Below are 26,384 nucleotides of genomic sequence, written 5' to 3'. Positions count from 1 at the left end.
TGACCCGAATGAGCTTTTGATCATGGGACTGACCCGAAAATACTTTTGATCGTGGGACTGACCCGAATAAGATTTTAATCGCGGGACTGACCCGAACAGGCTTTGAATCGCGGGACTGACCCGAAAATGCTCTTGATCGTGGGACTGACCCGAAAATGCTTTTGATCATGGGACTGACCCGAAAATGCTTTTTGGTCGTGGGACTGACCCGAAAATGCTTTTGATCGTGGGACTGACCCGAAAATGCTTTTGACCGTGGGGCTGACCCGAATAAGCTTCTGATCGTGGGACCGACCCGAAAATGCTTTTGATCGTGGGACTGACCCGAAAATGCTTTTGACCGTGGGGCTGACCCGAATAAGCTTTTGATCGTGGGACTGACCCGAAAATGCTTTTGACCGTGGGGCTGACCCGAATAAGCTTCTGATCATGACTGACCCGAAAATGCTTTTGATCGTGGGACTGACCCGAAAATGACTGACCCGAAAATGCTTTTGATCGTGGGACTGACCCGAGCCTGCTTTTGATCATGGGACTGACCCGAAAATGATTTTAATCACGGGACTGACCCGAAAAGACTGTGAATCGCGGGACTGACCCGCGACTAGTGGCGATGCAAAATGAGATGCGCACTAGTGGGACTGACTCACAACTAGTGGCAGAGTAAAATAACAAAATGCCTTGACAATCGGTCAGTGGGATTAAACCCGAGCCTGCCGTGATAAAATTTGTGTTGATTTTTGATTGATGATTTTCTTTTTGCTTTTCTTTTTGACTTTTGAAAATCTTTCCAAAAAATTAATTTGCCCCAGTATGATGAATTTTTGCAATGTGAGTCCAGAGTCGATTCTGTATCGCCATGCCGTTGCATTTTGATGAAATTTGCTTGCGACATTTTCAATCTGCCTTTGTTCACCAGAGGACTCCTTCCAACATCGATTCCAGTGCGAGGTGTGATTGTTTTCATCTGTGCATGCGGTTTTTCTGCAAAAGAGAAAAGAAAACAAAGAAATTGCCACCATCATTTGATCCGTTTGCCTTTTGAGAAATCGTGTAAACATGAGTCTTTCGATGCCTTTATCAACTTTTGTTGCGGCAGCCGACTGAGTTGGATTTTTCACCCTAAGGCTTTTCCGATTTACAAACTGATCCGGTATGTGCTTTGCCATATTGTGATGTCTGTGTAACTGAATTTGTTGAACCTTAACCTTTTTCAGGAGATGACTGAACCCAAGTATGCTTCGAATAAACCACGGGGATTGTTATTCACCAAAATTCAAAGATAAAGAATGAAGTATGCAAGAAAATTCACATGTCATACAAGAATGCACACATAACCATTTGTGCTTAAATTCTACAAAAATGCCATGAATGCAAGTAATTTGGTAAAAATGAATTTCCTAAGAATGTAATTTGCCAAAAAATGCCTTTCAAAATGACCCAGTTTTGGCCCCAGGACGCGTATTCGAATCTCTGAATATCCTTGTTCTGGAATTCAATATTGACAGAGGTATGACAAAAATGAGGAGAAGTCCAAATGGACCAAACCACCAGTTGTTCCTCCTTGTGCTTGATCGTTGCAAAATCCTACCTTGGCGCCCTTTCGGGTTTTCACCAAGGTTGCCCCCACTCCTTTTCTTTTCTTTTGTTTTTGTTTTTATTTCCCTCTTTTCCCTTTTTTTCCCTTTTCTTTTGAGGTGTCCTTTCGGGTTTTCACCTAAGGAACAATAGAAAAACTCAACCATAATCGACTCAGGGGTATGAACTGAAGATTGCTGACATCAGTGAAATGCGCTTCCCTTGTAAGATTAGGCGAAGGCATTATGGACATCACTTGCCAGTTGATTAGCAAATTTCCCAATAGAAAATACGACAAAAGACGAAAGCCAGGACTTTGGGCTTTTGCAATGAAGTCAGGTGGGGTGTTTCAAGAAAAGTTGAGGCTTGAAAGCAAATTTGATGAGAGGGGTGTAAAATAGCCTGAGATTGCATCATTTTGAAATTATTTCCAATTTTGAACGAAACTGAGGAAAATTTCTGCCCCAGCTTGATTGGATTTTTCTCTTCGTGCTTTTCATTGCACTTTTCACTTTTGCATTTTTCTTCAAAAACTAAATTTGCCCCAGTGTGGGGTTTTTCCCCTTTCCTCTTTTTTCTTCTTTTTCAAAAATAAATTTGCCCCAGTGTGGGATTTTTCTTTCCTTTCTGATCATTTTCAAAATGAACTTGCCCCAGTGTGGGGTTTGCAGCTCTCAGGGGTTGCCAAACGAAAATTATTGTTCCGATAGCTCAAAGGGGATGACTAGGGATGAAATGTTTTGATTGGAAAGGAAGATGGCCTGACTTGTGCCTCGTCCCTTGCGCGATTTCCAAAAAGAAATTTGCATAATCAAATAAAGAACTTCTTACACATGTCTGAGTTGATAGGTCGAGGGAATGTCTGTCCTTCCATCTCTACCTTTGAACACCCAATAAGCTTTGTCAATTTGAAACAAATTTGCCTTCGACTTCGTCTTTCATCGCTTTAGCACTTTGCTTCCTTTTCAGAAGATCGGTGGCGGACATAGGTCATGCTTTATGACATTCAGCTGTTTTTTATCAATTAGAATCAATCAGTGGTAACCCTACTCTAACCAATCAGCTTCGAGCTTGGCAGGGGAGGAATTTTTATCAATGAAGGGATTTTTAATGAAGGGATTTTCAATGTGCGGCTTCATCGAATTCCAGAACAGTGATATTCAGAGGGTCAAATAATTTCAACTTTGGCCATCTTAAAAGAATTTTAAAGAATCAAGACAATAATCAAATCAAACAAATTATGCATTTCATGCAACTCCAAATCAAAGTGGAAACAAGATAAACTCAATTGCAAAAGATGCCTTCATTAAACTATTCACATATGTAAAAAACAGTTTTTTGTGAAATTTAGTAAATAACAACCCCTAGGTTTACCAAAATTCCCTTCGAGAGGGAAAATACTCGGCCATCCAAATTGTGCAAAACTCCTTCAGGATTTTTCAAATTTCGTCGTTGGAAGTGGATGCCTCGAAGGTGTCCTGGTGTTCAGGAAAAGAATTCGTACTTATGATCGGCCCTTGTTCACCTCCTTTCCTTAGCACTATTTCTCCTACCTCGATCATGTCTTGGACTTTGTGCTTAAGTGCCCTGCAATCGGCGGTTGAGTGGCCAGGTACTCCCGAATGATAGGCACAAATAGCATGTGGATTGTACCCAGCAGGCATGCCATGAAGGTAAGTTGGAGGGGGAATCACGCCTATTTTGTTGGCAACCCTCAATTGCTCATACATTTGGTCCAAAGGCCTGCCTAGGTTGGTGAAGGTTCGGGTACGGCTTTGATTGTAAGTTTCAGTGGGTCGGGGATAGTTGTAGGTGGGTCTATTTGGTGGGGGAAATCTTCGGTGGTAAGGAGGCCGAGGACGAGCTTGTTGAAAGCTTGGTTGAAATATTTGGAAAGGGGTTGTAGGCGGGTTGGCATAACTTGAGCGAGGTCGAGGATGAGTGATATTGGTGTGGTAAATAGGATGAGGATTTGAGTAGTAGGGGTAAGGGTTTGAGTTTGTAGGGTATTGTCGAGGTCTGGGTCTTGGGACAGGGTTTTGATTCCAGGTAAAGGCAGTTTCCCCCTCTTTCTTTTTAAATTGCGGGTTCTTCTCACTAGTCCCCTGTCCTTGCAAAGCATCCAACTGGGATTTGAGGGCAGAGACATTAACAATCTTCCCAGCTTTCACGAAGTCATCGTACTCCTCAAGTTTATTGACAATGGCGGCGAACGAGCATCCAGTCATGCGGAAAATTTCTTCAAAATACGGGGGATCATGTGCTTTAATAAAAGTGCGTATGATTTCGTCCTCAGTCATCGGTGGCTCGACTTTGGCAGCTATTTTCCTCCACCTCTTGGCATAGGTCTTGTGATCCTCGGATGGTTTTCTTTTTGTTCCTTCCAACGTGGTTCGTGTCGGAGCCAACTCGCAGTTATACTCATATTGCCTTACAAAAGCATTGGACAAATCCAGCCAGGTCTTTGCTTCTTCGGGTTTCAGCTTGGAATACCAGTCGAGTGCATCCCCCTCCAGACTTTCTGGGAATAGCCTCAAAGGCAGATTTTCATCATCTGTTGGCCTACCCAACTTGTTGGCGAACAATCGGAGGTGTGTCTTGGGATTGCCCGTTCCATCATATTTGCTGAATTTCGGGGTTTTGAATCCCTCAGGCAATTGAACATTTGGAAAGAGACACAGCTCGTCGTAGTCCAGGACTCCTTGTTTGTTCAACCCCTGACTCTTCCTCATAAACTCATCGAAACGATCAAGGCGTTTGAGCAGCTTTATATCAACGGGAGCAGAAGATTCCCCCATTTCTGCCTTGGTTTGAACAATATGGTCTGGTAGGAATGGCTCGGCAACCGGGTGATAAAAGGTATGTGGCTCAAGTGGTATATTTGAAGTGATTTGGGGTGGAGGACCTCGCGTGTGAGTAAGAAAAAATGAAGGATGAGGAGGGTAAGTGTATGGCAAATGTATGGTAGGATAGGTGAAAGTTCCTTCGGGTGGAATAATGAAAGGTGGAGCAAAAGTGGTTTGGGTCGTGGCTATGCCAAACGATTCTGGCTCCGGCTGACTGACGGGTTCAGGCTCAGGTTGAACTCCACTACTGATAAGCTCATCGATTAATTTCTTTCGGGCGGCCATTTCAGTTGCCATTTCACCAAACTTCGTAAGCATCTCAGTCAACTGAATCCCCGAACTTGCAGTCTCGGGTTGAGCGGTAGTAGCAGACTTATCCGACAGTTCCGGTTGCGAACTCATGTTTACACGATTCCTCTGGGCTTGACTACGGGATCGCGTTATGATGGGGGCTTCGACGAGAAGCTATGTTTAAATACTACCTGAAAATTTTGAAAGAATGCCTTTAGATTCAACCCTTGCTTAATTATTCAAAAGAAAATAAAGAAAAGGAAAAGAAAAAGGCAAGAGTTAGTAACTATCCAAAAAATTCGGATGCATGTCCTATTGGGGAGCCCTTTTTATGCCAAGGGTAGGCCTAGCATGAAAATGCGATCCTCTAGGGTAAGCACTATACCATACCTGACGGATCTGATCAACTCATTGAGTGAAAAATAATTTGAAAAATTTGGCCATTGGAGTGACGAGAGATTTGTCAAAATGAGGACAACGTCCGAATAGATGGATCACTTTTGATCGGTACAAGATTTTGCAAAAACGCACGGGTTTGACCTTGACGAACTTCCTATCAAAAAGATTGGAATTCGTTGATAAAATTTCTCAGTGAATTACGGGTCAAAACCCTAATTGACCAAGTGATTGGATGCAATGGACGGTTTTTTCAAAATTGACTAGATTTCCCAATTTGGAATTTGACAATGAAACCCTAATAGGGCAAATGGGTTGAATGAAATTGACAATTTATTTGAAATCGACCAAATTACCCTAAAAAGGGAAACAGGTCAAATGAATTGAATGAAATTTATCCCAAATTAATCAGATCACCCTAAAAAGGGTAAATTGATCAAATAGATTGAACGAAACTTGATTTATTCAAAATCGGCTCGGTTGCCCTAAAAATGGGTAAATTGGTCAAATGAATGAAATTGAATTAGGGATTTATTCAAAAATCGGCCGAATGACCCCAAAAAGGGTAAATTGGTCAAAAGACCCTAAAAAGGGTAATTTGGTCAATTGAATTGATAATTTATTCAAAAGCGACCGAATGACCCTAAAAAGGGTAAATTGGTCAAAAGACCCTAAAAAGGGTAGATTGGTCAAATGAATTGACGATTTATTCAAAAACGACGGAATGACCCTAACAAGGGTAAATTGGTCAAAAGACCCTAAAAGGGTAAATTGGTCAAATGAATTGACGATTTATTCAAAATTGACCAGGTGACCCTAAAAAGGGTAAATTGGTCAAATGAATTGAATGATTTATTCAAAATCGATCAGGTGACCCTAAAAAGGGTAAATTGGTCAAATGAATTGAATGATTTATTCAAAAATTGACCAGGTGACCCTAAAAAGGGTAAGTTGGTCAAATGAACTGATGATTTATTCAAAAATCGACCAGGTGACCCTAAAAAGGGTAAGTTGGTCAAATGAACTGATGATTTATTCAAAAATCGACCAGGTGACCCTAAAAAGGGTAAGTTGGTCAAATGAACTGATGATTTATTGAATGAATTGGCAAAATGATTTGGTTGAATTGTCCGGCCATTGGTGATTTCAAAATTATTGAGATGCATTAGTCTATGAGCTTCTAAAATCAAATTTTGGCCTCAATTTATTTATCATCTCAATAGGAGGAATCATTTGTGAATTTTCTTCAAATTAATGTCCTTTTACGCAAGGAAATTTTACCAATTTTGATAAAATGGCCAAAAAGTGATTATTAGATGCTCATATTCCAAAAATCGCTCTTATGAAGATGATCGGATCCTACCTTACCTTGTGCACTACCCTTTTGGATGGTACAAAATGTAAACGTGCAAGTCTCACTGGATTAAGTATCCGAGACACAAGGTGGCTTATTCCTAAACACGGGATTCCCTATGTGGCATTCCCTTTCTATGGTTTATGCATGATGCCATTTATTAAAGCAGTAAAACATGCAATTTGAAATGAAATCATGACCTAAAAGGACCTTTTATACGCCAAGGTAGGCTTAAAAATGCATTATTAATCTATGAATGCAATATACCAAAATCTTTAAACGTGCAATAACCTATTTACGAGGGTAGGTTCTAAAAGAAGGTCATGCCAGACCTCTTATTTGCTAGGGTTTGTGAATGCAATGGGGACACAAAATCAAGAAAAGTTAGTTCAGCCAAGACAAATACACATAACACATTGTAGCAACGAAATCAACACAAAGAAATAAAGCAATAAAAGGGAGAAAGGGGTTGGATCCCTCCCCTCGTGAATAGTGTCCCTAGCTCAGGATAAGGCCGACTCTACCCTAGGCAAGCTATCATGGATGCATGAGGTATTGGCTCACTAATGCATCTAGACTCGATAGGTTTTAGGTCTCCGAGCCTTCAGACTTGGAAACCAAGGGTCATCAATCCCAAGGTTCTTTGTCGGTGGCTCGAGCGATTCCCCAGACATTGCTACGCACACGTCGTGTCACGGCCACATGTCTGAGTGAATCTATCAAAAATCCTCAATCTTCGACTAAAAGCTAAAGGCTATCAACCCAAAGCTTAAAGCGGAAGATTGAGTGACCCCTCGGATCGTGCTACGCACACGTCGTGTCGCGGTCACACGTCCAAGTGAGTCGCCTAAAATCCTAATAGGGTGGAGTGGCGTGACAAGCCACTAAAAGAAAAATAAAGGAGGGTGAAAAATTAAAGCGTATGCACGTATGCTAGTGCTCGTTTGGAGGGGAGGGATCAAGAACCAACGCGAGGCTCTAGGATATGTCCCCCCACCCAAATGCAATGCAAGCGCGAGACAACAAGTAAACATTCATTCAAACATACATTCGTGAGTCGAGGGATTGGTTTGATTACGTACATAAGACAAAAGGTCCTAAAAATGAAAAATGCAATCCTAATATCCAAATGCTATGCATAAAAAGGGTAGAAAAAGGAAACAAATGGTTAAGTCAAAGTGCTTGGACCCACTTAGGAACTCCCCAGTGGAGTCGCCAACTGTCGCGCCCCACTTTTCGATCGTGTGAATGTGAGTGATGAAGTGTGGTGTGAATGTGTGCAAAATGGAAAGTAAAAAGGCCATGGGACTTTGGAAAGCGACGATTTGGCCAAATGAAATTTTAAAAAGGATTTTTAAATATGAAAACGGAGTCGCCACTTGGTATAGATTTGGGGTGTACCAAGTCACCCGAAAAGTGTTTTTTAAAGACAAAGTAGTAAAACCCTTTTTAAAATGACTCCTAGTCCACGTAAGCCAAAGAAAAAAGTTCGGGGGTCACGTTTGACAAAGGGGAAGGCAAGGATAGAATCCAAGGCACCCCTTTGACCTAGCCAAGGCTAGTTGCGCGACTTAACCTTACCTTTCCTAATTTTCTACCCAATATATGTATCGCGTATTGGATATGTCTATATGAATGCAAGAACCTAGACCTAGGGGGATTGGGGGAAATTTCTCTTCAAAGGTTGAGTGGTGCCAATCACATTAATTGTGAAGCCCAGTAATGATCCTTTTGGAGAGGTCACACCTAAACCTAAATGACGTGAAAAATGAGTGGAATGCATGCCATATGAAAGTGTGAGTTTGTGTGAAGTGAGAAAAATGATAAAAGTAATAAGATAAGAGTGAAGGTGTGCAAATGTAGATGAAAGTACTCGTGTGCGAGTGAAGATAAAATGTTCGTGTGCAAGTGGAGATAAAAAGTGTTCGTGTGCAAGTGAAGGGATATGAAGGTGCATGTGTGAAAATGAGACAAAAGTGAAAGTGTAATGATAGAGTGGATTGGGAATGCATGAGCCTAGGGAATTCATGCATATTGGGTACGGGGAGACCTAAATCGTGACTTGATTTTTCCTTTGATTAGAAGGCAAAACTAGCGTGCTAAGGCTATCGAGTAGCCACACTCGCTCGTTTCCCTTATCGGAAGGGGACACTCAAGCAAAATGAACCCTATAACTAGCATGAAATGCAAAAATCCTAAAATGGAGGGAAAACGGGCTCGAGGATCATGCCAAATGATAAAACTAAGGAAAAAATGCATGAAAATGTAGTGAGCAAGCAAATGATGTGCTAACGAGGGGAAATCCCTACGGGTCTAGCGTTGGACTAGCCCATTCTTTGAACTCCGACTAGCGTTGGACTAGCGGAAACGTACATTCATCCATTCCATTCATTCATGGCTATGAAAGCAAGTAGACATGCCAAAACGCTCGTAAACACGTAGCACGTAGCACTTAGCATGCTCGACTAGATGCAAGAGCCTAATAAAGCAATTAAACATGTAGCAACAAAAGCAAGCAACCAAGGGGAAGGGGAAATGGACCAGATGCTCTCCGAGCCCTATCTATTACAAGCCAAGAGGTGTACACATACCCCATAAAAGCATAAAGGGAAAGGGGAAATGGACAAGATGCTCTTCGAGCCCTATCTATTACAAGCCAAGAGGTGTACACATACCCCATAAAACTTAAATAAAAGTAAAGCAAGTAAATGCACGCAAGGAGGTAAGGAAAGCGGAGTAGGCATGCATATTCACATAACACGTAGGAGCACGTAGGGTCAAATGAAGTGCAAATAAAGGGGTAGAATGTACCTCCCTTGAATCGACGCCCTAATGTAGTGAAGTTACTAATTTACCCTCCAAAATAATAAAAAGGTCAAGGTACCATTTAAATTATCAAATAAATCAGAGAAAATGGAAACAAACGTCAAATAAAAATTAAAGAGGTCCAAAGGGCCAATTTATTACTATTATAGACACTAAAGGACTAAAGCATAAAATAAAATTAAGAATCTAAGGTGAAACTTACCAAATCAAACTAGAAAATTCGCAAAAAAGGTAAATGAGGAGCAAGTTACTAGTATCTAAGCAACAAAATGCCAAAAAATCCAAGAAAAACCAAATTAACTACAAGTCTAGGAAAAAGAAATTATTAGACCCTTCAAATTCATTCTACAACTCTTTAGGTATCTACCCAAAATAAATCAAGATGAATTAAAGAGGGAATGGCATGTTAGGAGGATAAAATTAATTAAGTTTTCCAATTAATTGGGCCATGGATGCATTAGATGGAAGCCAAAGGGTTGGAGTGCAATTTTTGAAAGCCATTTTACATGCAAGTTTCATGCAACCACGTAAAGAATGCTTCTGCAAACATTTGCTTAGGCTTTGAAGCCTTTACACTTTGCATGACAGATTTTCTAAGAAAACGAGGCAAAACTTTCAAACCAAATCCAACTTCAAGTTCCTACCAAATTTATTATGCATGCAAGAGCCAAAACGAAGATGATTTCTATGCAAAATTGGTACAAAACCATTCCAGCAACAAAACGAAGCTTGCTGCAATTTTCTTTTCCAGCCACAGCTTATCATGCAAACCAGATTTCTGGCCCAAATACAATGCTTTGATTAGATATTCTTCATCTCAACATCGCAGCCTCAGAACTGAGCAACAAAACTTCATGATAATCACAAACCAAAGACCAAAAATTTGAGAAGATATCATACCAGAAATCTGAAAGTAAGTGCAGAAATGGTCTCGGTAGCCTGTTTGTTTGCTTTTCAGCAAGGTGTTCGATCATGGTTCTAGTATTTTAGACCCTAAACATGCAAACTCAACACCCAACCCCCTATTTCCATTCCCTCAAAACAGATTAAACATGCAACTTAGGTGGAAAGACTTGATGTGCAGCTACGGAAGAGAAGACAGAACAGAAAATTCAATTCCTTTTGTTGTTTGCTGCGGAATTTTCTGCAGCTATGAGCTCATGTAGATTAAAGGCAGAAACATTGCTTTGGACTCCCCATTCATCTACCAAATGCATGCACATTTCCCAAACATCAATCTCAGTAGTGAGGAAACAAAAGAAAAATAGCAAAGAAAGCATCAACGTCCACTTAAAATTTTGAACCAAAACATTCGTGGACATATCAACTCTCGGGTCATGAAGCAAAGACAGCATTAGACATTCACACAGGGTGTTCTGAGGCAACATTTGACAACCGTGGAGGCTTATACGTAAATATCAACCAAATAGGGAACAAATCATAAGCTTCAAACAAACCTACGTCTGACCGAGCCAAAGAAGGAAACAGAATTTCTGCAATTCATTGCCCAGGAACATTTCCAATCAGATTTTGTAAACATGCGAGACCTTATAATCATTTTCACTTTGTAATCGCACATTCAACAACAACGAAACAACGGGAAACCAGAAAAACAGATGGCTAAACGAAGAGAGTAAACATCGATAAGCAATGAAAGCTTCGGTTCCACAGATTCCTTCTTGTATATATATGGAATTGAACAAGGGGCTGGAGAGTTACCTTTTTCTGCTTTAAAGATTCGAGATGGTGGGGGAAATCCCCAGGCAGGATGAGCGAACCTCAACAAAAATCGAAAAATCCCAAGTTGCAGCGTTTTAGTATGCCGACGAAACCGACGTAGCAGAGGTGAGATTGCTCCTTTGCGGCCAAATTCGGCGACCCTCCGGCTGTTCTTCCTTCAAGACATCTGAACAAAAATCCCTCCTTTCACTTTGTAGGTTGACCAGAAGTTCACGGCTTCACCAATGGAGCTAAATCGGGGCAGAGAATCCTTGCGAAAGCAGGCTGAAAAATCAGCCTGTTTGTGGGTTTTGCATAGGAAGAAAATTCTGCACTTTCCTTCGTGGTTTCTTGTCTAAAGCTCCTTCTTCCTCCCCAGAGCCCAGCCGCTGTTCTCACCTCCCCTTCCAGCCGTCCCTCTCTGTCTTCCTCACGCTGCTCTCCTCTCTTGTTTTCTAGCTTTTTTAGAATCCCCCCGTCAATATCTTCTCGCTGGTCTGTTTCTCTCCCCGTTAGCCACCCCCCACGAACAAGCTCCCTCTCTTTCAGTCTTTCTTTCACTCTTTCTCTCCCAACACCCTAGCCGTTAGCTTTCCCTTTCCTTTTCTGGTTCCTTCCTCAGCCCCAAGACTCCATCTTGCTCAGCTTTTCTCTCCTCCAACCCGTCACTCTTAGCTCCCCCTAGCTCTGCAGTTTTTCTTTTTCGTTAGCTCTCCTGAAGCCCCCCCCTCTGCGGCTACTGTTTTCATTCCTTTTTTACCCAGTTAACCAACCCCAAAACCCTATGTTCAATGGTCAGCAATCATCCCGTCCAGCCCTCTTTTTTCTTGGTCATTTGATCAGCCTCCCTTTGTCCTTTGCACGCTGCAACAAAAATGCAGCGTGCAAGCCGCGACATCTTTTTTCTTTTTTTCTTTTTTTCTTTTTTTTTAACTTTACAACTAATTAATCAAAAATGATAAAATGAAATATAAATAATAATAATAACAGAGTTACACAAACCAGGTAATAATAATAATAACAAAACAAGAATAATTTTAAACAAAAAACTAAACAAAAATGGCCATTTTTAAATTTTCCTATTTTCCATTTTTCATCATTTTCTTTTTCCTCAAAATAACTTAATAAAAATAACTAAAGTGCCCAAAGATTGAATAAACGTATTTTTGTGAACAAATTTTCCTTTTTCCCTTTTTCTCTTTTTTTTCATTTTTCCAATCCAACTAAAGCCTATTTTTTGAATTTTTCTTTTCAAGAAAGAATTGAATAAAAACAAAATGACTACAACATATTTTTGATGTTTTCCTTTTCTTTTTTTTAACAACTCTACGCTAATTTTTAACTTAAAAGCTAAAACTAAAAATTAAAAATAAACAACGAATGCAAGCAATCTAAAATGAAAATCATGAAATAGATGCCACATAAAATTATTCAAAATTTGGTGTCTACAGGCAGATGATGATCCAGACATGACATTGCCAAAGCTGACAGAAAGGAAGCTTATAAAGCTGCAGAGAAGATGGATCTTGCTTCCAATTATGGAGTGTCAGTCATAAACTAGAACCAACTATGTTTAATATTGGTGTTCTCATGTAAGTTAAGAAATGTTTCGTAATTAATTTTGGAATTTGTGATTTGGTTCCTAGTATTCATATTGCACCAAAGTTGTACATAGTCCAACGTTCTTTTATATTCTAGTACTTGGAATTGGTTTGAAATCGAGCCTCCAAGTTTAATCGTTTTTAATTCTTTTGAAAGTCTATCATTTTAAAAACTCGTTCTTCTGAAAGTTTATCATAGAGCTAATTCTCTTTGCAGGCAACTTCAATAAGCTCCATTTAATATCACTACTGCCCATATGAGACTATATTAAATGCGATAACTAGCTGCTTGGTGAATAACTCTTTTTCTTGGTAAATAATAAAACAAAATTCATCGTAACAAGGAAATCACCGACTTGAAATTTCATTAACAGGTGGCTCATAAAGTTCAAATGTCTTATTGAATTCTGGATTGGTAACAAAGTGTTCAAATGTAAGATCTAAAAACTTAGTACCAATCTCAATTGAAACAAATATTCTACGTAGAAGAATGTGCATTAATTTTAGGAAGCACTAGAAGTTCCGTTGTCAATTTATGTCAAATTTTCAAGTCTTTTCTCCACTTGAACACTTGCATGAAATATCACTGATGCATGGAGCTAGACAACCACACTTATCATTGCAATCTGCTCCAACTTGTTGTCCCATAGTGCAAGAGTTGTCATTCAACTCGAACTGATTTATTTTTGCTCCTCCGAAACCATGTAATTCTTGTGCCTATGGTTAGAATTGCATCACAAAAAAAAGTGAACACATAAATAAATGGATGAATACAAAAAAAATCATAAATAATCTTTTCCTAAAGAAGTAATTATTCATGATCACAACTGTAATAATTTACCTTGAGCAAGCCAGTCATGTTCATGGAACTGAAAGTGCATAGTTGGCCATAATTTTGTTGATTAAAATCCAAATTCACAAACTATCAACCACAAAAGTGAAAAATATTCATGAACTTTAGTATAAAACCAAAACATAAATTTGTTATAAAATATTTTTATGCAAATAAGAAACTAAAAAATTACCGGTGTAGGATGACATAGTTGTAGAAAGTTGCTTTCTTGAGATTGCAAAGACTCTATCATACTTACTGGCATAGAATGACATGGTTGAGTAAAGATTTCTTGTTGATACTGTAAAGATTCTATCATGCTCACCTCATTTGTATTTGCCTAAAAATAAAAAATAAATAAGCACATTTATAAATAGCTTGATAGTGAATTATTTTTTATACACATATGAATACATGATTCTGTTTAACATTCCGAAAATACAACCTTTGAAGGTTCTATAACCCCACAAAATTGCTGATTAAGAACATCAACATTATTTATGCTGTATGTAATATCATTTTGTTGCCGTTGCTATACAACCAAAAAGAAAAAAAGTTAGAAAAATATTGTTTGGAGCAAGTATAATACTTAATTGTTAGTCAATATATAATGAAAAATTATTACCTCTTGTAGTCCATGATGTTGCATACTGCACCTCGTAGATACAATATTTATAGTATCTCCTATAGGCTAATGAAAAGAAAAACAAAGAGTAGAATCATAATATAGGAACATATTGAATTGCAAAGATAGTAAAATTATAATGTAATAAAACCTCATTATGTGATGACATCTCCTTAGTATGATGACATCTTCTTGTTGATCTTCTTCTCTTAGTAGCCTTCTCCAGACTACTTCTCAATCTCTTGCCTGAAATAGTTCTTGCCTTTCTTTTAATGGCCTTGATATTGATACCACTCGCATTAGTAGTATTATTTGTGGGGTTGCAAACTTTTGTTGTATTCGACATCTCATTGCTCGACCCCTCTTGATGTAACCTTGCATCAACCAAATCCAATATTTTCAAAAGGCCTTCTTTAGCAATTTTATAAGTTTCTTTTGTTTGTGCAGCTTTTGTGACCAATTGAGTATACACAAATCTCTATAACGTTTCATAAAGAGCACTTTCGGATCCAAATTGTTATTGATATTGCAAGAGTTATTGTCTTCAATATATCCTGCTTTTGCTTTGTTGGTCCGTCTCTTTAATATGTATTGACTAGGGATCTTCATGATGTTTCTTACATTAAAAACTTTCAGAGAATGAGAGCATAAAATCCCAGAGAATTCATACTTCTTGCAACTACATGAAATCTGATCGCCCATTGAATCAAATCTAACCATATGATAGTTTTTTCTGCCTTTAGGAGTGATCTTATACTCTGTCAACGTTCCAACCTCACTATAGGTGATTATACCACAATTATGAGATTTACCCCACTCAGTTTCAAACCATTTGAATACTTCAGGAGTATAAACACTTGCAGCTTGTTTCAAAACATCAACATCAAATGGTAGTACTGGAGTACTCGTATATACTCTAAAGTCAGCTTTAAGTTCTTTATATCTACGATCATCAACTAATCTCTCAAAATGATTGAAAAACTCATGAAATTTATTCTTGTAGGTTACATACCTTTTAATCACACTATTCATGCTTTCGCTCCTTTGAGTTGTTGTCATATCTGCACAAAATGTTTCCCTTCCATACACCAATGCCCATTTTTCTTTAATTTTAAACATCCGATTTAACAAATCATTGTCTTCAAGATCATATTTCTTCAACATAGCATCCCATTCAGATATAAAGTCTTCTTCTTCATCAAAATCATATAAACATCTACTAAAATCATTTGCAAATTGTTTAAAATTTTCAAACACATGATTGAGATGAATAGCAGCATTTTGAAATATATGCCATATGCAAAGACGATGACGTATTTCAGGCCATGTAGAAGTTAGTCCTTTAGCCATTGCTACGTCCTAATCCGTAAGTATAGTGTTTGGGTTTTTTCCAGACATGCCTCTCACAAAAGTGTCAAACAACCACTCAAAAGTCGAAGCAGTTTCATCATATAATAAAGCAGCCCCAAATATTGCAGTCTGCTTATGATTATTCACTCCAACAAATAATGCAAATGGACGGCCTTCATTGTTCTTTCTGTAGGTCGTGTCAAAACAGACAACATCTCCAAAACTAGCAAAATCTACCCTCATTAACCCGTCAGTCCAAAAAATATTTGTAATCAAAGCATCTTCATCCACTTGAATTGCATGGAAGAAATTAGGATCCTCCAATTGCATTTTTTGCAAATATTCAAGTACACCTCCTGTATCTCCGACATCCATTTGTATTGTTCGTTTAGAACGTAAATAATTCTTGTAATCCTCAGGAATGAAACCTAAGTTCTCCCGTCCTCCTGCTTGTAGTGCCATAAGTTCATAAGAAACTTTTAGTGCTATACCCACACGGTATGCCATATCAATTTCAGCTGCATGAATAGAATTTATCTTTCTATGTGATCTGTGTAAGTGAGTTTTATTGGGACTTGAAAGATAGTGATTATACTCAATGATCAACTGACATATACGAAACTTACCGGTTTGTCTACTATTAACCTTCATTTTCGCCGAAGAATTAAATCGTGTTTCAGGACGATGAGCTCTTACATTGAGATCTCTTTTATCCTTTGCTCGTTTTCCTTCAGCACTACAACAAAATACCCTATCCATGACCTTACCATTGCTATCTTTGTGGAAGCTACTTCTTTTGATTCCAAAACCAACATCCTTTGCATATGCTAAGTAAAAATTATAAGCATCATCTTCACTCTCAAATTCCATGTCCATCTTCGGAAGTAGTTCCAGAGGAATCGATGCATGAATTTTGTTTACATCTTTTATCACATTTAAAACTGGTGGAGTGGAAACCTCATCATTAGTAATTTGATCTACCTTGTCAAAATCCAATCTGCGACAGGGTGATGCCTCAGTTTCCATAGAAGTCGTAGCATCCATATCCTGCAAATTTCCACAAAAATTTAATTGCAATACAATAAGAAAAAAATGTAAGCAAATTTTTTTCCTTAATAATTTCATTGAAATAGCTGAATTCTCAATTCTACTCATTCACTACTACTACTTGCAACTAGCCAGAAAAGCTATTGTTATTTCTTGTACCTCTTTTTCAATTTGGTACATTAGTAAAATTTATAATAATTCTTGAAATAATAAACAATTTTTTAATCCCACAAAGTAACTTATTTTCAAGATAGTAAATTGCTTAAAGTATTCAACTACTCAGAAATGCCTAACATCTCTTTAAGAATTGAGGCTCTCCTGATATGTGCATGAACCTGCAAAACTGTTTGGCATCTATTATGATAGGGCTAACTAATCCTTTTTATCAGGTGTCAAGAAATTCTCTCTTCATCTTGTCTCTTTGAGTTCTCAAAAAAAAAAAATAAAAAATCAAGACCCACTGAGTTATTTCGAAGAGATTACCAAATCTGTTGCAATTTATGAACTTATCATAAGATCACCGCTTAACTGGACTATTGATCACCACTATTCTATTGAGCTTCATCTTGTCTCTTTGAGTTCTCAAAAAAAAAAAATAAAAAATCAAGACCCACTGAGTTATTTCGAAGAGATTACCAAATCTGTTGCAATTTGTGAACTTATCATAAGATCACCGCTTAACTGGACTATTGATCACCACTATTCTATTGAGCTTTTGATGTCTGCTTTGGCTCAGTTTCTACCGGTATCTCAATAGATACTGTAGGACTAGAAATAACAGGATGGTTTCTTTGTCTCTAGATTAGGCACTCTTGTTTAATGGCAATCAGTAAAGGAAAAAAGAGCAAAGCACAGGCCACAGTTGCACTTCCAGTATAAGCTGCTTGTGAGAAAGCCACTGCTTTTTGAAGTATGATTATAACCATAAGAAACAATGCAAGCGCAATTGACACGAATAGGAAGTAGTAAAAAATGCTCAACTGATTTGGCTGCCTAACAACCTTCATTTCGCAAATCATGTACACGAAAACCACCGACAAAGTAGCTGGAAGCCAAGCAATAAGAAGAATAAGAGACTTGGAATCATTCCCATAAACAGCCAACTATATTTGTGTCAAGATAGCTCCACTAAGTCCAGTGAAACCTTTTCAATAGGCCAATCATGATTCCCCTGCTCTTGGGGAAACTTTTAATAGAAGTAACAAGAGCACCAGTCCAAATTATCTGTCCAATATAAAACCACTATTCTATTAATTTATAGGTTGCAGGGAAACCATAAAAATCCAACTATCAAGATTCCTAGGATTGGGCACCCACAATCTCCTATTGAATTTAACTCTACCAAGTTCATTTAGTTATCCACAGGAGAATAAGACAAAATCAATATAAAAAGCTTATAAACTATACTGAACAGAACTCTTTACAAAGTCATTTTTACACACAATAAATTATAGAAATCCAGCAAAAATTGGGTTAATAAACAAAGTAAACAATGAATACTGGGAAAAAATCTAAAAATAAAAGGAGAGGATAAAGGAATAAATAGGATACATCTGACCAAGGAGAATAAGGGCAAGCTTCATACATTCAGGTACGTCGGCAAGAGAAGGACGTCGTCATTGAATTGTGGACCTCATTGGAAACAGCCAACAATATAGCGGAAACAACCAACAATAACGTTTGGCTTTTTTAAAAGCAATCAAGCACGAAAGAGTTTGAAGGCAATCATCGGAAACAGAAGGTTTTCTTATTCTTTTTCCCCAAAGTAGCAGCCGTACAAAATTATTGATATATGAATTAAACCGCCCGGTTAATTTTGGTTCGGAGTTTTAGAGAATAAGAAAACTTGTGTTAATTTTGAACCAATTTGAGTGATTAAAAAACTAAAGTGCTAATGACAACAAGATACTTGGTGCAATTCTATGGTGACATTGGAAAAATGTAACTGAGGATTCCAAGTGTTTATCAACATGTTGTGTTGTGTTTTAACCCGCTTGATCGATTTAATTTTTTAGATTGAATTTACCAACGAAACATCACAAAAACGTGAGAAAAGATTGTGGTCTAAGTAATGAGAAAATACGTCTACATAGCTAAACTTTGACACTACTGACGCTATAATATAGAAACTTTTGCAATCCAACTTAATATAGAAGCATAATATGCTGGGCCCCTACGTTCTAATTTACCAACTTAATAGTAGTACATCAAATCAGCCAGCCCACAGAGCCCACATACATGGGCTTTGCTTCCTTAAGCATTTTGTTGAAGTGGGTTTAAGGATGGAAGCTGTAAATCTAATGCCACCAAACTCAACTTTCAACTTGTAGTAATAAAGTTCTCCTCTTTCCCTCCTCTTCCTTTGGCTTTGAATTAACCCCTTGACATACCGTACGGTTTGTTTGAGCCAGTGGTAGGATTAGGAAGTCAATAATAATAATAATGGTTTTGCCCAAATTCGAGTTTGAGACAAAGCTATTGTTGTATGGCCCATCCGTTTTTGTTTTGGTACTGGGCCAACAAAAGCCCATTGGAGCCACTCTTTAGCCGACCCTCCTGACGTGGGGCATTTCGGGTTTTTTTTTTTATTTTATATTTTGCCTAATTAGATGGTGACCTGTTGCTAGTCACAAATCTCGCCCAGATTTCATTATTGACTTCTCGTGTAATTTGAGGTAGGCTTTGTTTTGTTCGCTCTGTCCAGTATTTAACTATTTATTCATTTGACGTGGTCTATTAGTTTTTTATTACTGTGATGCAATGACCCGTCAACGTCGGTAACTCTGAAGATAAAATCAACCGACGACGGTAAAAATAGTTAAACATATAGTAAGGGTGTTCAATTTCTTCTGTTTAGTATTTACTTAGAGAAACACAAACCAATAGATTCACACTCGTACTAAAAGCCAAGGATGTAGTAGTTACATTTGGCGGATGCTGCTAACTGACGGTGACGGGCGCACTCAATTTGATTCCCACATCCACTTTACACAATACAACACTCGAATTGAAAGAGGACGGATTCAATGTCCACGATGATCACACGCAGTTCTAACACTAGACGGGGAATCCAATGTTAACAAGCAAATTTAAAGAAATTTGGTTTACACGTAGAAGAGAACCAAGAAATTGATTTTTTTTCCAGTTCTATACTTTTGGTTTGGTTGTACATCCTAGAGGTACCAAAAGAAATAGAATTCCCTAATAGAAATGGTAATTCAGGTCACAAACGTCTTGTGCTGTATGTTTGGGGTTAACGTATCAACCCATAAGTTTTAACGGGTCAATAACATGTCATTCATGTCAACCCACTCGTTGACTCATTACGACCCATTTTGTTTTTGTGTCATAATCGGATCAACCCATTTTTGACACTGCTAGTAGCCCCGTGTAGCCCATTGGAAAGGCAGCTGAAGCTACTTCTTTTGGTTCGTTGAGATGTGAGCTTTTTTTCACTTCATTTAATAGAAAAGAAAGATTTTATTGCGGCTACTGAATGAAAGAGCACCTCTTACTAATAAAAATCCCCTGCAACGGTGGAGTTTTGAGACATAGCCTTCTTCCACCATACACGTGACATTATGTCGTCAACCGACATGTTTTGGTAAGTCTATGGTCCCCCTTACTCTTTTACGCATTACATATGCTGCGGTCGGGACTATTCAGAATACGTCTCGATTCTTGTGCCAAACAACTGGAATGTACTCTGCGGAGCTTCATAGTTCAAATGGTGGCGTTGCTGGAATGTATTTCGGTGATCCCCAGTGCTCTAAGGGGTCTAGTCGGGATGCCCATCCTTATTTTCATTGTCGGTGAACAGGTACCAGTGGTAGTGCGATAGTGTTCAGAGTAGGAAGTCCATATCTTGAATCGTTGCTTCGTGTGTTGGAGATAGAACCCTTGGTGTCGCCCTAATTTCATTACCTCATATCTAGCTGACTGAAATACTATGGGGGCTTGTCTTCTTAACCTTCTGATACTACCCTGTCACTTCCTCTTCGGATTGATCTTCCTCTTATATTGTCGTAATCCCACCTGCAGTGAAAAAAATTCTAAGGTGGTGCCAGAACACCCCTTTGATCTAGTCAGATTTGTACATTTGTCAGCTCCTTGCACAACCTCTTTAGACTTCTCTTTCCTATAGAATAGGATAGATTAGGTTTTACATATGTTATCGTTCCCGGCGAAAAAAAAAAAAAAGAATGGTAAGGAAGTAGGACTGTGCATGGATGCCAACGTTACTGGGACTTATTGCCATTACTGCATATGGTGCCCGTTTGGATTTTTTTCTTTTTGGAATTTTCGTAAAAAAAAGTATTAGCAATTTGATATATATGAAATAAAAAGATAATTAAAAAATATATTAATAAAAAATATAAAAATTTGTTGAAGTAAAAATAGCAATCCAAACAAGACAATAACCATTATACTTCAATTCAATGTTCACTAGACACCCTTTGCCAGCATTTCCAGGTCAGGATCTGCTGGCAACTTTTATCAACAAGTATAGTTGTACACATCTGGTTCGGTTTAATTCACTCCAAGTTTTCCCTGATCTCGTTCGGCATGTCCCTTTCTTCAATAGTAAAAGATTAGTTATAAATTATTGATGTTTAATTTAAAAAAAATAATAAAAAACCTGAATTGATGTGAGAAGACTCCGTAGAGAAAGGGAAATTGTACATGGACCATGGTACATGGTTGGGCTACGTGGCCTTAGAAGCTAGAACCGTCTCCAACTCCACTGCCAAATTAGGGGTGCACTTGTAGAGCTTGTCTCTGTTCTAGAGCTTAGTGGTCATCGTGATGTATTACTCATTCCATCCATAGTCAAAGTAAACTTTTCACTTTTTACCTCCACGTTCTTAAGGTTTGGTGAGATGGAAAATCAAGAATTCAAACCTTATCTATTATTAATTGTCACAATATGTGGTTTCTCAAAAAATTCATACAAGTGCGTAATGCACCCATCTAATTCGATGGTGATTCAGTCCCCATCGGTCCCCCATAGGTACAGTTAGACCTCCTCCTTAGATTAGAATAGAGTAGAATAATATAGATAAAAGTGACGATGACAAAAAAAGACACAAGGATCATTTTGTAAAATCTAACACTACATTGTTACTGTTTTTCTATTTTTTGTTAAATGAGAAAATAAACTATCTCATGCACTGATACATTTATTATAATTTCATATTTTGAATGCGAGTATATTAACATAAATTCATCCGATGTCAAATCATCCAAACATAATCATTATGTGTTTTTTTAGAAAAATTGATTTTCCACAATAAAATCTCAAATTATGGGATACAAGAAAAGTTATACTTGATGTGGTGGAGGAAATCAAGGTTAATTTTAATGTGTCACATGGATAAAAGTAGACCATATATCAAATCTATCTAAATATTATAACAAAAAAATTTTAAGTGTCCAAAGAATTTTTTTTTTTTTGATATTCAATTTGTATCAAAAGCCAAATAATGGAGTATCCTAATGTGTCAAAATCAATCCTTTTATATAAATAAATTGACATTATTTAATGGTTAGTGCTGATGTGACGAGTAGTGAGTCGTAGCTAAAATTTTGCATTATTTAATTTTGAGTGATGTCGGGTTCCTCACTTGGATCACGGGTCTGTTTGTTTGGACTGAAAATATTTTTTGGAAAATATTTTCAGGAAATTCTGGTGTTTGGCACCCAAAAAGATTGGGAAAATTTTTTCCCGTGGAAAATCTTTTACGCAATCAGGAGTAAAATGACTTCCGCATCTGTTGTACTGAAGTTATTTTCTAATAACTCTAAGAGCTCATCAACTTCACGATCCCTTTAACAGGAAAAATTTTGAGAGCTTATCAGTCTCATGATCCTTTACTAAATTGAAAATTTTCAGATCATGACTGAAAATTATCTATTGTGCCTAACCTAGACCTACAGCCGCCTTCCCCCCCACCACCACAAAAGAAGCCTCCCCATCTTCCTTATCTTTCTTAGTACTATTTGTAAGCATCAGTAAAGTGCTTCATCTGATAGAACTCTATCAATGATAAGGATCTCATTCTCGAAGCAATTTCCATTGACATAGCGATTAGGTAATTAGTATGATCGATAATGGTAATGGGTTTGCGATGCTATGGATTTCCTGATCATGGAGTATGATCTAATTTTTTGGAATTTGAAGTATTTGGATTGGGGTGATGAATTGATATAGGTGTGGATGGGAGTTCTGGTCGTTGGCAGAAGGAATCTGACGAATCTTTGAGGGGAACATTCTTTGTGGGTTTTGGCTTCAAGGACTATTTTTCAAAAGTGCACCAAACACCTGAAAATGAAGGGAAATAATTTTTTTTCATATGAAAATGATTTTCACTGAAAAAATTTTCCTTGGGAAAAAATTTTACACCGAAACAAACGGACCCTACATCGTTGAATGGGTCAGCATCCAATGACAGTATGGCAGTATGCTCTACTTGTCCATCTATCGTGAATCATGCATGTATTTATTGTAACAAAGTTTCATCTATTGTCCTTTGATGAGATGACACTTTAAATGCGGTTAAGTTTACATCAATGTTTTGAAAACCGGACCGGACTGGCCGGTTCGATCGGTTGAATCACGAACCGGCCATGGCACCGGTCCGATTCAATGCCATAGTTGACTTTGTCAGAAAACCGGTCAAAAACCGGTCGAACCGTAAAAACCGCCATTGAACCGGTTTTCAACCTTCCCCTCCCCCCCCCCCCCCCCCTTTTTTTTTTGCAAAATGCAGTTATCAAGATTCGAACTCAAGACCTTTTTTTTTTGTTTGCAAAATGCAGTTATCAAGATTTGAACTCAAGACCTTTGTAATAGAAGACCAATGTATTAACCATTGCACCATCACATCTTATTAGTTTTTTTTGATAACTTATTTATATAAAGCAAACACTCATATTTCTTTTTTCCATTTTTCTTACAAAATCTCATCCTCTCATGGCTCTTTCTTTTTAATTTTCAACTCTCTCTCTCTCTCTCTCTCTCTATCCTCTTTTCTTTTGTCACTCCTTTTTTAATCAAACCTCTTTATTTTTAATTTATTGATGTTTTCTTCCATCTTTTAATTTTATTTTTGTCGATTAAATTGAAAAAAGTTAAAAAAAAATTATTTTTTTAACCCAAATTATTTAATGCCACAACCACTCACTTTTATCTCATTTTTTGTTTCTTATCAAGTTTACATTTCTATTTTTGATTTTCTTGACTTCCTTTGAACTCCAAACTTTCTTTTTTAAATTGCAATCTCTAAATCCCAAAACGTAAATTAAAATTTAAGTTCACAATATCTAAATTCTTATAGACATGAATTTTGTATAATTTCAAAATATTGTGATATTTTTGGGTTGGATTTAGATATAATTGAAATTGAGATAAAATTTATTTGTTTTAACTTATAATTTAAAAAATTTATTTTTAAAAATCCAAGTTATTAAAAAATAGTAGACTTTTCATCATATAAAGTATTAAATTAGTCCATTACATGTCTTATTTTGTACATATATATATTTATATAAATTATTTTTTAAAAAATTCATTGAACCGAGGTTGAACCGGTCCGACCGGTTGAATCTCGACTCTTTCACTTCATCGGTTCAATTAACGGTCCGGTTTTTAAAACATTGGTTTACATATAAAACTTGTAGCATAGGGCCATTTCGGTGTTCGAGTAATAAATAGAGGAAGTTCCCATCCAGATATGATTTCGAAGTAAATTTACTAATATAATGCTGAAAACTTCATATAATTGAATGTTATATTCAAAGTTCTTTGTGAAAACTATGAAAGAGTAAATGAATCCACTATGACATTTTTGTCAAGTATTAATTGTTTGTTAAAGATTGATTGGATGTCTTATTGTCCATTTGTTGTTAAAGAAATTCCTAACCAAATTTTGTCATGCAAGCCCTTTTTTATTTCCTTTGTGGAATATGTGATTAGAATTTAAAAAAATAATTAAAAAACACCTGCTGAGACCATAGGTAAATATATTTTGGTAAAGGAATTGATAATGTATTTTTTATTTTTATTCAAGGGAAGGCTCCAAACCTTATAATAGATAAAAGAAGAGTTTGAGAGTTGAATGAGGGACCTCCTATTCAAGTTAATATCTCTATCAGGTTAACTAGATTTTCATGACATCGACAATATATTTTTAATATATATTAATTGGTTAATTGAAATTAATGTTGAACAAAGACACGTTCTTAAATGAGCAAATAATAGGTCATGCGTGATTAAATATTTTGGAAGTTTTCTACAAAGAAAAAGAATTGAAAGCAACAAAAAAAAAATTAAAAACCCATCACAAAGTAAAAAAGAAAAAAAGAAAAAGAAAATAAAATAAGCCTTTATTAGCTCCTTTAAGCAATTAGATCTCCATCAACTGCTGCAAGATCACCAATTAAATCACCCAAAGGTCTTGCTATCCTAACGGGGATACAGGCAGTGGCGAAAAAGTGGAGGGGATGGGGAGGGGAGAGAGCTAGTGGAGGATAGGGGTAGTGATAAATTGCGCATCCGGTGAGTAGCTCGATCAAAAAGCTCGGCTCAAGTTTAGTCATACCTCAAATTTGAGTCAATTTAGAGCTATTTGAGTCCGTTATTGAGTTGAGTACATGTCTTTAAGTATTCTGTTTGAAAACTCTTTGAACTTTCTATTTTTTATATATGATTTTATTTTTTATATGATTGTTAAAATATCTAAGAGTGTATATTCTGGCGACAAATTACATATCTTACCATTCAAACTCGAGTAAATCAAGCACGGACTCGATCTCAATTTACTTGTCATTTGACTTAGAGTTAGGTATCAAAGTCATTATATTTTGCACAAGTCGAGCTCAACTTTCAAAAATAGAGGTTCATCGAGCTTGAACTTAGGTAATGTATTTCAAACTCAACTCAGATTATTACCAGCCCTAATGGGGAGTCGGAAAAATGAGAAGGGGTGCAGGGGGAACATTGAGAGAGAGAGCGAGAGGGGGAGGGGAGGGGAAGATAGAGAGAGGTGGCATGATTGGGTGCACGAGGAGAAGAGGAGAAGGAGAAGGAAGGGATGCTTTGGAAAATTTACTCTTCTCCTTCTTCAATGATAACAGTGTATACACAGTCAATATATGTAAAATTTATTCTTCATATAAAGTCATTTTTTTAAAAAAACAACTACAATGAGGTAGAGTAAATTTTAAATGAGCACCTCCTAAACCCACTATCTAAACAGACGCAAGCTCAACATCAGCACACACATTTCTGAAGCCCGCAAGTGGGGTTACTTTCTGAGTAATTTTCATTTTATATAAAACAAGATATGGGTTATATGAATATTTGTAAGCTTTATGAGAGTAATGTGATTATATCCAAATCTTCAAGGAGGTAAATAATAATTTTCCCCGTTTTACTGCTTTGCTTTTTCTTTCTTCAAATATTCGCACATCAGGCTTGTAACCAACAGCAATTGGCATTAATGACGATGACCCCAAATTTTCTGCAGATTTCCCGTTCCATTCACTTCCACGTTTCTTTTTTGTGTCACTTCGTGATGACATTTTGATTCTATTTTCTTCTTCTCTTATCCAGGACAACATTTTTACAATATTTTTGTCCATGAATCAAGCTACCAAGCCACGTGTACGATTAATCCTATCATCTTTTGACTTTCACAGCCCATGTAATACACGATCAATGCATTCTAAGGAGAAGTAATTATTTGTAAAAAATCTGACCATCATCAAATCATTAAGCGGTTCAACATTTTCATTTTAATTTCTCAAGTATGAGCGAGACTTTTCTCTTCTAATACATGAAGTACTACAATTCACGTAGACTTTTGGGATGAATTGTGAGTCAAATGATTAGACATTTGAGACATCATGCTCCTTCTAC

At 37.2% G+C, this 26,384-nt stretch overlaps 2 protein-coding genes across 2 annotated transcripts; both read right to left on the bottom strand.

Annotated features, from left to right (window-relative positions):
- Window positions 1–13,157: 13,157 nt before the first annotated feature.
- Window positions 13,158–15,418, bottom strand: LOC113759723 (protein FAR1-RELATED SEQUENCE 5-like). The gene is made up of 7 exons (XM_027302295.1): window positions 14,690–15,418; window positions 14,220–14,546; window positions 14,069–14,134; window positions 13,889–13,975; window positions 13,637–13,783; window positions 13,453–13,533; window positions 13,158–13,328 (listed from the first exon to the last, which is right to left on the bottom strand). The coding sequence occupies exons 1-7, from the start codon at window positions 15,416–15,418 to the stop codon at window positions 13,158–13,160; spliced, it is 1,608 nt and encodes a 535-aa protein (XP_027158096.1).
- Window positions 15,419–15,427: 9 nt separating this feature from the next.
- LOC113759722 (protein FAR1-RELATED SEQUENCE 5-like) lies at window positions 15,428–26,047 on the bottom strand. The gene is made up of 3 exons (XM_027302294.1): window positions 25,901–26,047; window positions 17,323–17,568; window positions 15,428–16,465 (listed from the first exon to the last, which is right to left on the bottom strand). Exons 1-3 carry the CDS (start codon window positions 26,045–26,047, stop codon window positions 15,428–15,430), a joined length of 1,431 nt encoding a protein of 476 aa, XP_027158095.1.
- Between the last annotated feature and the right edge of the window lie 337 nt (window positions 26,048–26,384).

This window comes from Coffea eugenioides, chromosome 2 (genome assembly GCF_003713205.1).
Source record: "Coffea eugenioides isolate CCC68of chromosome 2, Ceug_1.0, whole genome shotgun sequence".
NCBI lineage: Eukaryota > Viridiplantae > Streptophyta > Magnoliopsida > Gentianales > Rubiaceae > Coffea > Coffea eugenioides.
Note: the sequence above shows the minus strand (reverse complement) of the source record. Positions and strands in the feature narration are given on the sequence as shown.